The sequence below is a fragment of the Chiroxiphia lanceolata genome, chromosome 2 (genome assembly GCF_009829145.1).
Source record: "Chiroxiphia lanceolata isolate bChiLan1 chromosome 2, bChiLan1.pri, whole genome shotgun sequence".
NCBI classification, from domain to species: Eukaryota; Metazoa; Chordata; class Aves; order Passeriformes; family Pipridae; genus Chiroxiphia; species Chiroxiphia lanceolata.
Window position 1 is genome coordinate 13559117 of NC_045638.1, and position 12771 is coordinate 13571887.

Consider the following 12771-nt stretch of genomic DNA (forward strand, 5'->3'; position numbering starts at 1 on the left):
GGAAAACCCATCACAGCTAATCCTTCTTTTGGCAGTCAGGGATTTGTCTTCTCCATTCCAGCTCCAAATTCTTAGTGATATCAGCTTTGTCAGTGACTGAACAAGCTGCAGAAGAGGAGAATCCTCCTGGTGTTAGTCACTCATACGGTCAATTCTGAACTGGAAGAGCCCCAAGGAGATTGCAGTAATAGATGTAGCTTTTGTCCAGTATGATAAATATCCCTATGTTCCTGGGAATATGCAACACACATTGAATAAAGGGCTGTAACCAAGTCAAAATGAAGTGGCATAACCACCTGTAAGTCGTGCATGTCACTCATGAGGCAGAAAGGATTTAAAACTGAAAGAGATCCACACCACAAACTTTTCCAAAAGTCAGAAAAAAAAAAACCAAACAATCCTAAGACACAAAGAAGAAAGCCATGCAGCAGCAGTTTGTTCTTAAAAAGATACATCTGCATAAAAAAAAAATGGATCTTAAGTGATCAAGAGTAGAAAGATTAATAATTCCCTAGCCAACTAAGTTTAGCTTAGTAGATGGCATTAGGCTATGCACCAAAGAGCAGCTGCCAGGCACTACACAGATCCCTCCTACTACCATTCAAAGTTATAATCACATCTGTACAGTGTACAACTTTATACAGACAGCTGTCACAAAAAAAAAGAAGTTCCAATTTGTACTAGATAATGAAAATTAAACCAATAAAATGCAAGGTTAATGTACAAAATGATAATTTATCAGTAAAATTTAAATTTCCTCCTCCCCCAATCTATAATTACATGTTTTCCAGCAAACAAGTATTTCACACGCAAACCACCATACGTGGATTTTTTATTTCCAGCCAGCACGGTCCTTTGATCTTCTGACTCATCAAGAGAAGTTCCAGGCTAGAGGTGTTAGTTCCAAACACATGTGAAAATGTTTGCCCTTTCAGATCTTGGGGAAGCCGAGGGTGTTCAGCCTAACAAGTAACAGAGAGCAGTGAGTCATTTCACCCCACAGAAGTCTTCAAGGTTGACACACCCTATTCAGGCAGACCTTAACAAAAAAACTACACAATACCTGAAATCACTGTCATTTCCCCCAAGCAAAGCCATAGACCATAATACCTGACAGTAACTGAAGAAGTTACACTGTCGGCTCAACTTAAAAATCAGGACAGTAATGATAAAACACACTGAAGTTCTTCATCCATACTGGATACATCAGCCAAGACTACAGCAATGTTCAATGACCATTTTAATACAGAAACTGCTCATGTTGTAAACTTAATTAGACAGTTACAGCTTTAATCTTGTCAGACGTAGAATGACTGGTTAAAGTGTTCCTGCATAGCTAAAGAAGAATTTGAAACAGCTAGCAAATCTCTATGGGATGCTGCTTTTGCACCTAAAACCAGTACAAAAAAATTATTTAAAAAGGCATTGTCCCAGCAACTAAGCCAACAGGTTCAAGACTGCTGAGTCTCTTATGTTAGAAACCAAATTAAATATTTTTGCTAATAAAGAATAGCTACTGATGTTATCATGGGAATTTTTCCATCTTCACTGCTCACTTTTACAGGTCTTAACAAAAGTCTTTCTCACTCAGCTGTTATTTGTAAGCAAGCAGATTAATTGGCTATATTATGGACATCAATAGGTGATAAAAAATAAAGTAGGAAAAGTTGAAATACAGATTGTGAAAAAAATCAATAAGCAAATAATAATTCAGGGAGAAGTTGGCAGAAATGCAACAGCTGTAGGAAAAAAATGTTTCCCTCATGTTTCATTTACATAACTAGAGTGAACACTAACAAATCACCATGTTATAGGTAACCTGGTAATGAACTGTTTTGTTAAGGACTAACTGACATATAAAGAATAACAAAAATAAAGTCACAAGTTTTGGTATTAACCTCTTTTTTTCTTGTTGTTATTATTACACGATAACAAGCAACTAAATGCACACTGCAAAAGAGGTACAGCCACTAGCTACTAAAGATCAAATCCTGCAATTTTTTTTTATTTAGTAAAACCATAAAATTCTTAATTAGATAGGAAAGCAAGTAATAGTATTTTGTCAGATTAATTGTACTCACCGAATATTTAACTTCTAAGTATTCAGACTTTGCTGGTACATCCGGAATCTCAAAAGCGTAGTATTTTTCCACTTTCTATATAAAACAAAGATATTTTCAGTATCTCTCAACTGAATATTCATCCTGTCCAAAGGGAAAGTTAAAAAATAAAGACCAGCCAAAACATACATTTCAAATATCATGGCCTTGATCTTTTATTACCAATTTTGCAACTCATTAAAACCAGCTGAGGATACTAAGAATGTTTTAGTTCCTGTATTTAATCTCTGTATGTTTTTTTAGCATGAAAAGTTTCTACGGAATTGACTTACAAGTATACTAGCCAGTACAAAACAAAAAACATGGTGGCTAAGGAAACAGGAACATTCTTTAAATTCACAGGTTTCAGACACACTCATGAGAATTGGTGGCTGCAGACCTCCACAAAATCACAAAATGCCTGAGATAGAAAGGGATCTCCAGAGATTGTCTAGTCCAGCTGCCTACTCAGAGCTGGGGGTTGCTCAGGGCTCTCTCATGCCAGCTTTTGAATATCCCCAAGGATGGAGACTCCTCAGCCTCTCTGGGCAACCTGTGCCTGATCTCCCTTACAGTAAAGCAGTGTTCTATGTTCTCATAAATTTTGAGTGTTTTAAATGGTACCTACTGCTCTTATCCTGTCTGCCAGAGTCATCTTTACTCATGCCCACCAAATGTTTGTAAACAATAATAATATCTGCACCACCAATCCCTCACCTTGAACCTTCTCTTCTCCAGGCTGAGCAGTCCCAGGTCTCTCAACCTCTCCTCACATAACAGATGCTCCAGGCCTTGTAATAATCTTTGTGGTCGTATTCTGGACTTGCTCCCCTAAGTGCACATATTTCTCACACTGGGGAGCTCAGCTGAACACAGCGATCCCCAAGTGCTCACCAGGGATGCAAAAGGGAAAGGACCAAATCCTGACACTTGCTGGCACTGCCTCACACAGCCCAGAGAGCCCAAGGCCATCTCTGCTGAGAGGGTGCATTGCTGGCTCTTGTCCAACCTCATGTCTAGCAAGATCGACATGTCCTTCACCCCAAGAGTGCCTTCCAGCCAGCCAGCCACCAACATCCACTGGTGCCTGAGGTTTTTCCAGTCCTGGTACAGGACTTCTTCCCTTTTTTTGAACTTGATGGGATTCCTGTAGATCAGGAATGTCAAAGTTCCTTTGAATGGCAGCACATTCATATGATGTATCAACTACTTCTCCTGGTTTTGTACTGTCTGCAGACCTCTTGAGTGTGTGCTCTGCCATCATCCAAATCATTAACACAGATGTTAAGCAGGATTGGATCCAGTATTGACCCTTGGGATGCACCACCAGCGACTGGCCTACACTTGGACTTTGTGCAACCTATCACAACACTTTGAGCCCAGCAGTGCAGCCAGTTTTCAGTCCACCCCACTGTCCTGTTACCTATCCCACACGTCACCAGTTTGTCCGTGAGGATGCTATGGCAGACAGCACTGAAAGCCTTACTAAAGTCAAGATAAACAACAGTCACTGCTCTTCCCTTGTGCACCAAGCCAGTCCATCTCTTCACAGAAGGCTACCAGCTTGGTGAAGCATGATTTCCCCTTTGTAAATCCACAGAGAACACTCCTAAGTACGTTGTGACACTGGTTAGCTCCCTCCACACTCATGGGTGGATCCCACCAGGTCCCATTTATCTGTCCAATTTGTTTACATGTGCCCTAAACTGATTCTTCTCCACTGAGGACAAGTCTTCTTTGCTTCAGGCTTTCCTTCTGGTCTCTTGGAGTCAGGGATTGCTAAAGGCTGGACTTAGCAGTAAAGACCAAGGTGAAGAAGACATTGAGTGTCTTGGCCTTTTCCATGACCTGTGTTACCACATCTCCCATCCCTTTCAGCAGCACCTCTTTCCTAGTCTGCCTGTACCTACAGAAGCCTTTCCTGCTGCTCTTTGTCACCCTCACAAGATTCAACTCCACAGGGGCTTTGGCTTTCCTTTCTTCACCATGATGTCACCTCCATCAATCCATCCTCTAATCCTGACCAGCTCTTTGCTCCTCTTCAAGCAGGGCTCCATGCATTCCCATTGTTCTAACATACAAAAGGGACTCCCCCCTCCTTGCCATCCCAGCCTGTCCTAACCATATCCTATCCCACCACATGTCTGTGATCCCAAATCAGATTGTACCCCTGAGCTGAACACAGCTCCTCCTTTTACACTGCATTTTTTAATGTGCCAGCACTTCAGAGAGGAACCCAAGAGAGATGATTTCCCAACCATCTGCCAGCTGTTTAATTTATTATATGCTTTGAATAGAATAATTTCTATGACACTATTGTATTTTTCATTTTCAGTGACTTGAGTTTTACTAGAAAGTAGTCAAGTTTGTTTACACATCTCTAACAAAGACCATTAAAGCAGTTCAGTACAACTTTACTGGAAGTTAAGTATCACTTCTGCTTTCTTCAAGAATAATAATGATTTTCCACAACACGCACAGCTTGTCAGTTTCTAAGAATAACTACCTTAATTTTTCAAACAATTATAGTACCCTGTGCAACAATGCTGTAGCACCTGCTGAAATGCCATGCCCTACCCTGTAAGAGGTACAAACCGTCTGCACCGCTGTTACGTATTATTGTTATTATGTTATGCCATAACTATGCTAGCACATTACTTCACTACAAGAATTTCTAGAGGCACTTAAATTAAAAATCGCATTTTTTCACTGGAAAATGTACTATGTTCAGCACTTTATACACAAGACTCAGCAAAATATACCACTAGAGAAACTTTAATGAGAAAAACCAAGATCACTACAAATGGGAATAAAATTTACAAATTAAAAAACACATGTAGAGTTAGGTAAACTTGAAGTTATTTGGGATTGGGGTTGGACGGTTGGATTTTTTTCCTTAAATTAATTGCATCAGCACCAGCTCCCTCAGGGCACTACAATCAGCAGCTAAGTTTGTTGCCTCAAATAATATTTTAGCTGTAAGGCTGCAAAGCCTGGGTAGGGGAGCTATAAATAGGAAGCAGGCAAATCCAGAAACTACTGTGGCATCAACAGTTACACCGAAGCAGACGTGTAACATAACTTAGTACGAGAGCAACACCGTGAAGCCAGATCAGCACGGCAGATTAGCATGGAAACCTAGATCTGAACTGTTGAGCCAAAGCAGCACCTAACACAAAGAGCAGATCAGAGCTGTAACATAATAGATGGCAATGTACTGCTTTTAGCACATATCATTGGTGCCCCCTCCTTTTTTTCTAATTAAAAAAAAAAACAACCAACAACCTCTCAGGCTTCAAACAAGTTCTTGTTGCAAACGCAAGCTGAACACAGTATAAAAATAGTCTGCTGCAGTGATTCATCTGCGTTATTCCACAGAGCTCAGCTCAATTACACCAGCGTCTGGTCACAACTGCAGTGAATGAATGCTTTGCTGCAGAGTAATCTGCCCTTCAAGTGGCCCTTCAGAGAGCAGAAATGAGCAGCAGTGATTAGCTGCTAAGTTCCTAAGTGGAGTAAGGCTGCTTTCAAATTGATTTGTGAAGACTTGCTAACTTGGCAGCAGTGCAACCCATTGAAGCTACAATTAGCAGCAGGTGCAGGAGGAAATGATATGGCTCAAGTGTATCTGTTCACAGGGACAAAGTTGGGTGCTGGCAAGGCCAAGATGCACAGGGAACAACTTGTCTCAGTGTACAAATATTGTCTCTCTCTGCATCATCACAAAAAGCTGTATTCTGAACACTGGGTGCATGACAGCTATGTTAGTAACCTTCCCGAATTCTAGCTAATGATCAAGAAGAGTAGTTTCTCAGTTTCGCAGTACTGTGCAAAAACTGAGATTTCATGTTACTCTGAATGACTCATGAGCCCTCCCGTCACCTGAGCAACATGGCCACTGGCTTTTTTAAAATCTTTCAAAACACCAACCTTTAACAACACAGTAGTGAACCACTGGCTGCACATCACAGAGCAGAGGAGTTCTAAAGCACATTAGCTCTTAAGAACACACAGGCAAAACTGTGTAGAGATCACATTTTGCAGCATTCATTTAGGTCAGTGGCACAAACAGTTTCAATTCGAGAGCCCTGCACACCCCTGTGAAAACACATATGCAAGGCTTGTGTAACACATCTCTGCTGGTATGACTGGAATGAAAAGGAAGATGATGACTCCTTATGAAAAACAGATTAATAAGGTATATAACCAGGCAAATTCAGGTATCTCAGAGACAAACAGAAGAAAAGGAGGACACAGTAATGGGACAACCCCACTACTTCCACAATTATCTTGCAGAGAGCACAAAGCCTCCCTTGCTGCAGAGATGTAAGCCTGGCCAAATGTGGTGCCACTTGTTCACATCAATTTTGTGTAATCTGAAATATCTGAGTTATTGTAATACTTCCTTGAATAATCCTCCAAAAACCCCACAAACAGCCCTTTCTACTATCCTGTCTTTTTTCTTATCCCTCGTATTACTAGTGCCATACTCTCCCACTAGCTCCAGTTCTCATTAAAGCATTCCAGAAGGCAGTAAGTACTAAAATTAGCAGAAAATTACACAAGCAAAATAAAGCAAGATAGCTTTTATCCTCTTAGTAAAATTCAGTTTACTGAAGAGTCTGAAGAATTCAAACATAATTTGAATTCTTACAATTCAGAAACAATTCTGGCAGATTATTTCAGAGCATCTCTGCACCCCCAACTATCCTGCCTAATTTATTCATGAAGTAAAAATTGCAAATTTGCTCTTTTGCTAAAACTGTCCTTTAAATAGCTTTCTTGCTGCTCATCCCATTTTAATGTTTTTAAAGAGGAAACAGGTCTGATCATTATTCTTCACTTTACTAGCTAAAAAAATTAAACCTTTCATAGTTCTCTCTGGTATAACAGATTCTCCTTTTGTCTCATCCTTTTATTACCATCTTCTGTACCTGCAGTCGCTTGAGTTTATCTTTCCCCATGAGGGTGACCAAATGTTATAATATTCAAAGGAAAATCTGAACAGTGTCTTAGTGCTCCTACTTCCCTATTCCTGCCAGGGATCACTCCTGTGTTACACCCAAGGACCCCAGAAGCTCTGTAGTCATGTATCCCAACAAGACTGTTGGGTCTTTCACCCTGAGCTCTGTGTAAGCTCAGTAAAAATTTGACAGGTTTACCTTGATCTTTAAAAGCCATCTTTGAAGGTTAAACTATGTTACTCTTATTACCTCATTCACATTATTCTTCCTTAGCACACCATGGAACAGATGGAAGACTGTCAGCAGATGCACATCTTTTTGGAGACCTTTCTCCCTCCTTCCATTTCTAGAGTGCAAGTGTTTGCATCCTCTCTTTTAATGAAGAACTGCTTTTCTATGAGTTTTCTCCCTCATTCCTGAAAGGATCTTTGAACAATAAGCTATCAGAAACTTGGATTTTATCTATTGTTAAATTCATTCTTTTCCAATCCAACATGTAATTCAGTTATAATCACCTATACAAGAGAAATAACAGCAAAAACTGAAAAAGCTAAAGCTACATCACAGTTTTGAGAGAGAAAATAAGCTAGAACAAAGAAAAAGTTTTACAAAGTACTAATGTCACATTTTCTCTGAATTCTGTACATAACACACTAAGCTACAAGCTGCCAAAAATATGTCATGTCTTACATGACTCTTCTGTTTGAGAAACACTGCTCACATTTTCACTTTAACACCTTAAACTTTCAGAATGACTCTAATTTTGGCTTAGATGACCTCCTGAGAGTCTTTCCAACCTGAATTACCACACAGATTTGCCTTATTTCCCCCCTTTTATTTACATATTGTTAAATTCCATTCTTTCTGCATTTTCACTTGCCATCTAACTTCCTAATCAACTATTTAGAAACAAATTCTGTGAAGTCACAACATTGCCAGGCTGGGAAAAGTTACAACTAATTGAAAGTTACAACTAATGAAAATCAGCTTTGCCAGACTAATTACTTCAACAAATAGAAAAGTTTCTGAGCACATTCAGAACCAATCATTTCCCCTAACTTGCATGTTTGCGAGCTTTCCCCACTCAAGCTTCCCACCTCTGCCCCCCACCCCAAAAGACAAATGCTCTATGCAAATGGACAGTAAAGTTTTCTCCCACTAGCAAACTAATTCAGTCCAAATCTGTAACACAATCAGCAGTATCAGCTCTTTTCCTGCAGACTTATGACAACTATTATATTAATCTATGTGCAAAGTTTCCATTATAGCAATATTTTCTTTTTCCAATGTTATTTTAAGGATCTGTTAAGCAAAGAGAGCACAGTAAAAGAGCGCAGTAAAATAACACTGCTAAAACTATTGTACATAACTCTAAGACCAGAACAGCTTAACTTTCAGGACTGAATGACAACCCTCACAACTTGCTCCCTCTTGCACAGCCACACTACAACAATCCATGCTCTGAACAGCATGCACTCTAAAAAGATAAATCAGCAAGGGTGAGAGGAAGGATGAGACATGCCAAGAGATAAAATTCAATAAAATATCTGGCCAAATGCAAAGACAGTCTAATTCCAGTGTAGGGAGTTATCTGCTGGACAACCCAATCGTTCATTTTAAACTCTGACAGTATGAGCCGATACCCAGGCTTTAGGTATCACCACTTTTATCTGTTCCCAAAAACAGCTCAGCAAGAGAGTCTGACATTCAACCCAGTTTTAAAGAAGGTAATAAATAAGTATTTTCAAAAGCATTATGGAACAACCATGTTGCAGATTTACTGCTCTTAAAGGAGTACAGATATCTGAGAAGACACTGGGATGGCTTTTACAAGCAGGTACACTTACACATGTCAGGTGTTATATATTTGCATTTCAGCATAACCTCCCTCACTGGACAGTGTTTCAACAGCTTTCCCACCTTACCAACCACAACCACAGAAAATGACCAAATAGGATGCTTGTAAACAAACCTTGGATTTGAACTTCATGATCTTATACTTTGGTGAAATGCTGTCATTAAATTCCTTGAAAACACTCATTATAGTCACCGGAGTCTCCGTCTCTTTACCAGTAGATAGGTCAATTTCCTCAAAAACAGAAGTCAGGTTTTACAAATTAACAAAAAATGCCAGCAGACATTACCAGTAAGTTGAATTTTGCTTTGCTATTATGAATCATGTATCTCTTTGTTAATGAAAAACTACAATACAATCAGCCAAACCCCCCCAAATTTAGAAAACGGTATTTGAAACAGAATGTTTAAAAAGCACTAAGTTTTCTAATAATGCTTCAAGATTATTTTATTTGCTAAACAGCAAGTCTAAAGGTAACAATTTGTCTGCAGTTGCTGGCTGTGGCCAGGGGAAGCCACAACGCTCTACTTTGCATCTCACCAGTGATATATTGCGTACACATTGTTTTTAACTTTACCACCTCCATCAGACAACACTGGCTTCAACAGTTCTCATAAACACACTGCTAGAACTCATAACCTGCCATAAGCAGAATGAAAGGTACTTATGTTTGACTTGCTTAAAAGTCATACTTACTGTTTCACGTGGCAGTAGATAAACAGTTCTCTCAATATTTTTCACTGACACACAACAGCTGACATAGGTGTTTGCAGATTCAATCCAAACTTTGCCAAACAAAAATACCACACCTAAGGAAAAAGGGTAAAGAATTCAGTATGTGATTCCTAATCATTCTTATTGCTGCTTAAAGCAGCTTATAATGTATTCTTGCAGAGAAACAAAACCATTTCTGGTTTAGGTCCTTGAACAACAAATCTTTCTGATGCATCAGCACATTCTGAATTGTTTTAAACACCAACTTTACAAAGAGACACCTGTATCACTTTTCATGTCTCTACCTCCATTTCTATAGTAACACCTGATCTGTAAAATTCAAAATGGCATCACACAGCCAGTCTCAAAATTCTGTTCTGATTTCCTTTCTACCTACAGTAGTTTGATAATCCCTGGGGAGAGGGAAGAAGGAGAGAGATGTCAGTGAAAGCTGAAAATTATCAGAATGCCTGTGCTGTCAATCAATCCTATAACATGTTATCTACAATTTCTCATTCTTCAGCCAGACCAGCACATTAACTCCTCTTCCCTGCACTTCAGTACAACGGATCAAGACTGTACTACCAATAAAACCTATAGAAATACATTCTGAAGACAACAACTAGAAGCTGATCAGCTGTAAAAAGCTTTCAAGTGACTATTTTTAACCAATGAGGACATCAAAAGATGTATGACATTGCAAGAAATCCTGGATGCCAAGACAGCAGTTGTAACCAAGGGAGACACTCAGAAACCTTATACAGAGCAGGACTAGTGGCAACTAACTTCATTGTGGACCATGCCATTATTGTACATGCACGTCTTTGAGCCCAGAGAACTTGGCATTAGCACAAAATGCTGCAAACTGCAAACCAAATGATGTCAAACTTTAAAATAACATAGTATGAAGCCACCTGCCTTTCACATACAGTTTGTGAATTACAAGTACAAAAAACGTTCAAGTACAACTCAGAAATCTGGCTTCACCAAGTTCCATTCAAACTCCAAATAATTTAGAATTTATTTACATAGGAGACACTTTTCCTACAGTACACTACTACTGATGAAATCAGAAATATCAGCACTGAGACTCTCAGAAACAGTGTTTCATGCATAGAAAATTTTGGAACCTGCATTTCTCCCTGGCCTGACAACGCACAAACAAGTCCTTGGTTAAGAGTCATAATTTATCTTTGTCATGAGATCTATCAGACATAAAGGCACCTTTTCTACTCCATTAGATCAATCAGTGAAGATGCACTAAGATGGATGACAAAGTTAAAGTGACAGGCTATGAAAAGTCATTTTCTGAGTGCTTGGAATAGATGTGAACAAGACTACTTTTGTCAAGGATAGAGAATGCTGAGGTTTTGAAGATGATGAGACCAAGGATACAAGATTCAGCTGAACAAAGTATCTTAAGAAATTTTAATACAGAGGCAATCTTGAAGATTTAGATAGTTTGAATAGAAGTATCTAGAAAGAGCTAAAATTGCAGATTTAAGTGACAGGGAAGACGAAGTTCTTGTTCCCAGCAATCTTTTCTTTTTGGTAAGGGATAAAAAAAAGCTCAGACAGGTTTGTATCATACAGAAAGATAAAACTATGAGAGAGACCACAAAATAGTAATTGGTTGCTTGAAGGCTGGCAATATCAAGAGCATGGAGTAGTTAACCTGTCAGAGAGGTGCATATGAGCAGGTGAGGTACAAAGAAGGATACATGATCCAGGATAAAAAGCTACCTGGATTGCAAAGACAAACTTCAGTCAACTCTAGCATGGACAAATAAGTGGTCTTAATATCCAGATTTCACAGAATCAAAGTAATTTAGAATGGAAGGAACCTTTTGAGATCACCCAGTTGAACACTGACACACGCATTACCACCCACACACACAGTAAAAGCAGCGCTAATGTCAAAGAGTTTGATTCAGAGACATTTCATGTAAAACCAAAAAACCAGAAGAGATATCAGGCCCTATGCTCTGCAAGCCTGACTATGGAAAGAAAAAATAGAAGTAAAGCTTATAAATCAAACTCTGTGAGAAGAAAGATCATGCTACCAATGAACCAAAAGGTAAGCAAAGTCAAGACACGGAAAATGTCTTGCAGAGGGGAAAAAAAGGGTAGGTTTTATTCGTTATTTCTTTAAAATGTTAATAGGATTACAATTCTCAAGTTCTCTGCCTAAGACTATAAAAGGAGTTATGAAAAGTAAGCCTCCAAAATTCATTAAGTTCAAAAGAGTCTTATGATTATGCTATAGTATTTACTCTTCAGGCAATGCATTTGACATCACAGCAAATGAGGCATAAACAAAGATCATGAACATGTTAAACAAAAAGCAGTATCAAAATTTTCCCTTCTACATTACTAATTGAAAACAGGTGCAGTCTTTATTATTCAATCTTGAAAAAGTCATAATGAGAAAAGAACACTCCTTGCATGCGAGGAACAGAAATCCTTTCATAATTATGTTCCATTCAGCAACCACTGACTTACAAGACAAAAAAAAAAAGGAAAAATAACAATAGTGGTATCTTTAAAAGTAGCAATTTTATATTAGAACCATTGATTTCATCAAGATATCTATGATTATTACCACTCCCATCACCAAGCTCTTCAGCCCAGCACAGTCTTATATTTAAGTTTGGCATCCCAACTCACAACAAAAGGTGTTAACAAAGAAAAGTATCTGACTCAATGCTTGCAGCATCAACCCAAAAAAACCTTCAACAACATATGGAAGAACCTTCTGGTAAACCCACACGAGGTGCAAATTAGAAACCCAAGATCCTGAAGCTGCTGATGAAATGAGGGGATGGATGGGAAGTGCTTAGAACAGATGTGAATACAGATTCTTTTGTCAGCGCTCAGATCAGAATGATGCAGTTTTGAAGACTATGAGAGCTAGGATTCACAGGTCAGCTGCACAGAGTACCTCAGCAATGTTAATCCAAAGACAATCTTCAAGACTTAGGTAGTTTGAATCAGGGGATACAGAGCTTGTACTTTTCAGGCCACCTTACTCCCTTGACAGACATACCCTTCCTCTGTATAAAATCATGCAACTGCTATTGTACAGGTTTCCTATTAATCCACCTGAATTTTAAGTTACATTTCCAGAAACATTTCCATT

At 38.9% G+C, this 12771-nt stretch overlaps 1 protein-coding gene across 3 annotated transcripts in view; it reads right to left on the reverse strand.

Moving 5' to 3' along the window:
• POLA1 (DNA polymerase alpha 1, catalytic subunit) overlaps positions 1 to 12771 on the reverse strand; it is a 194001-nt gene that overhangs the window by 172072 nt on the left and 9158 nt on the right. For all 3 annotated transcript variants that reach the window (XM_032679036.1, XM_032679037.1, XM_032679038.1), the window contains exons 11-14: positions 9615 to 9727; positions 9036 to 9152; positions 2082 to 2156; positions 824 to 962 (exon numbers count right to left, since the gene is read on the reverse strand). In XM_032679036.1, coding sequence (XP_032534927.1) covers positions 824 to 962; positions 2082 to 2156; positions 9036 to 9152; positions 9615 to 9727 — 444 coding nt within the window. The remainder of the gene's footprint in view (positions 1 to 823; positions 963 to 2081; positions 2157 to 9035; positions 9153 to 9614; positions 9728 to 12771) is intronic.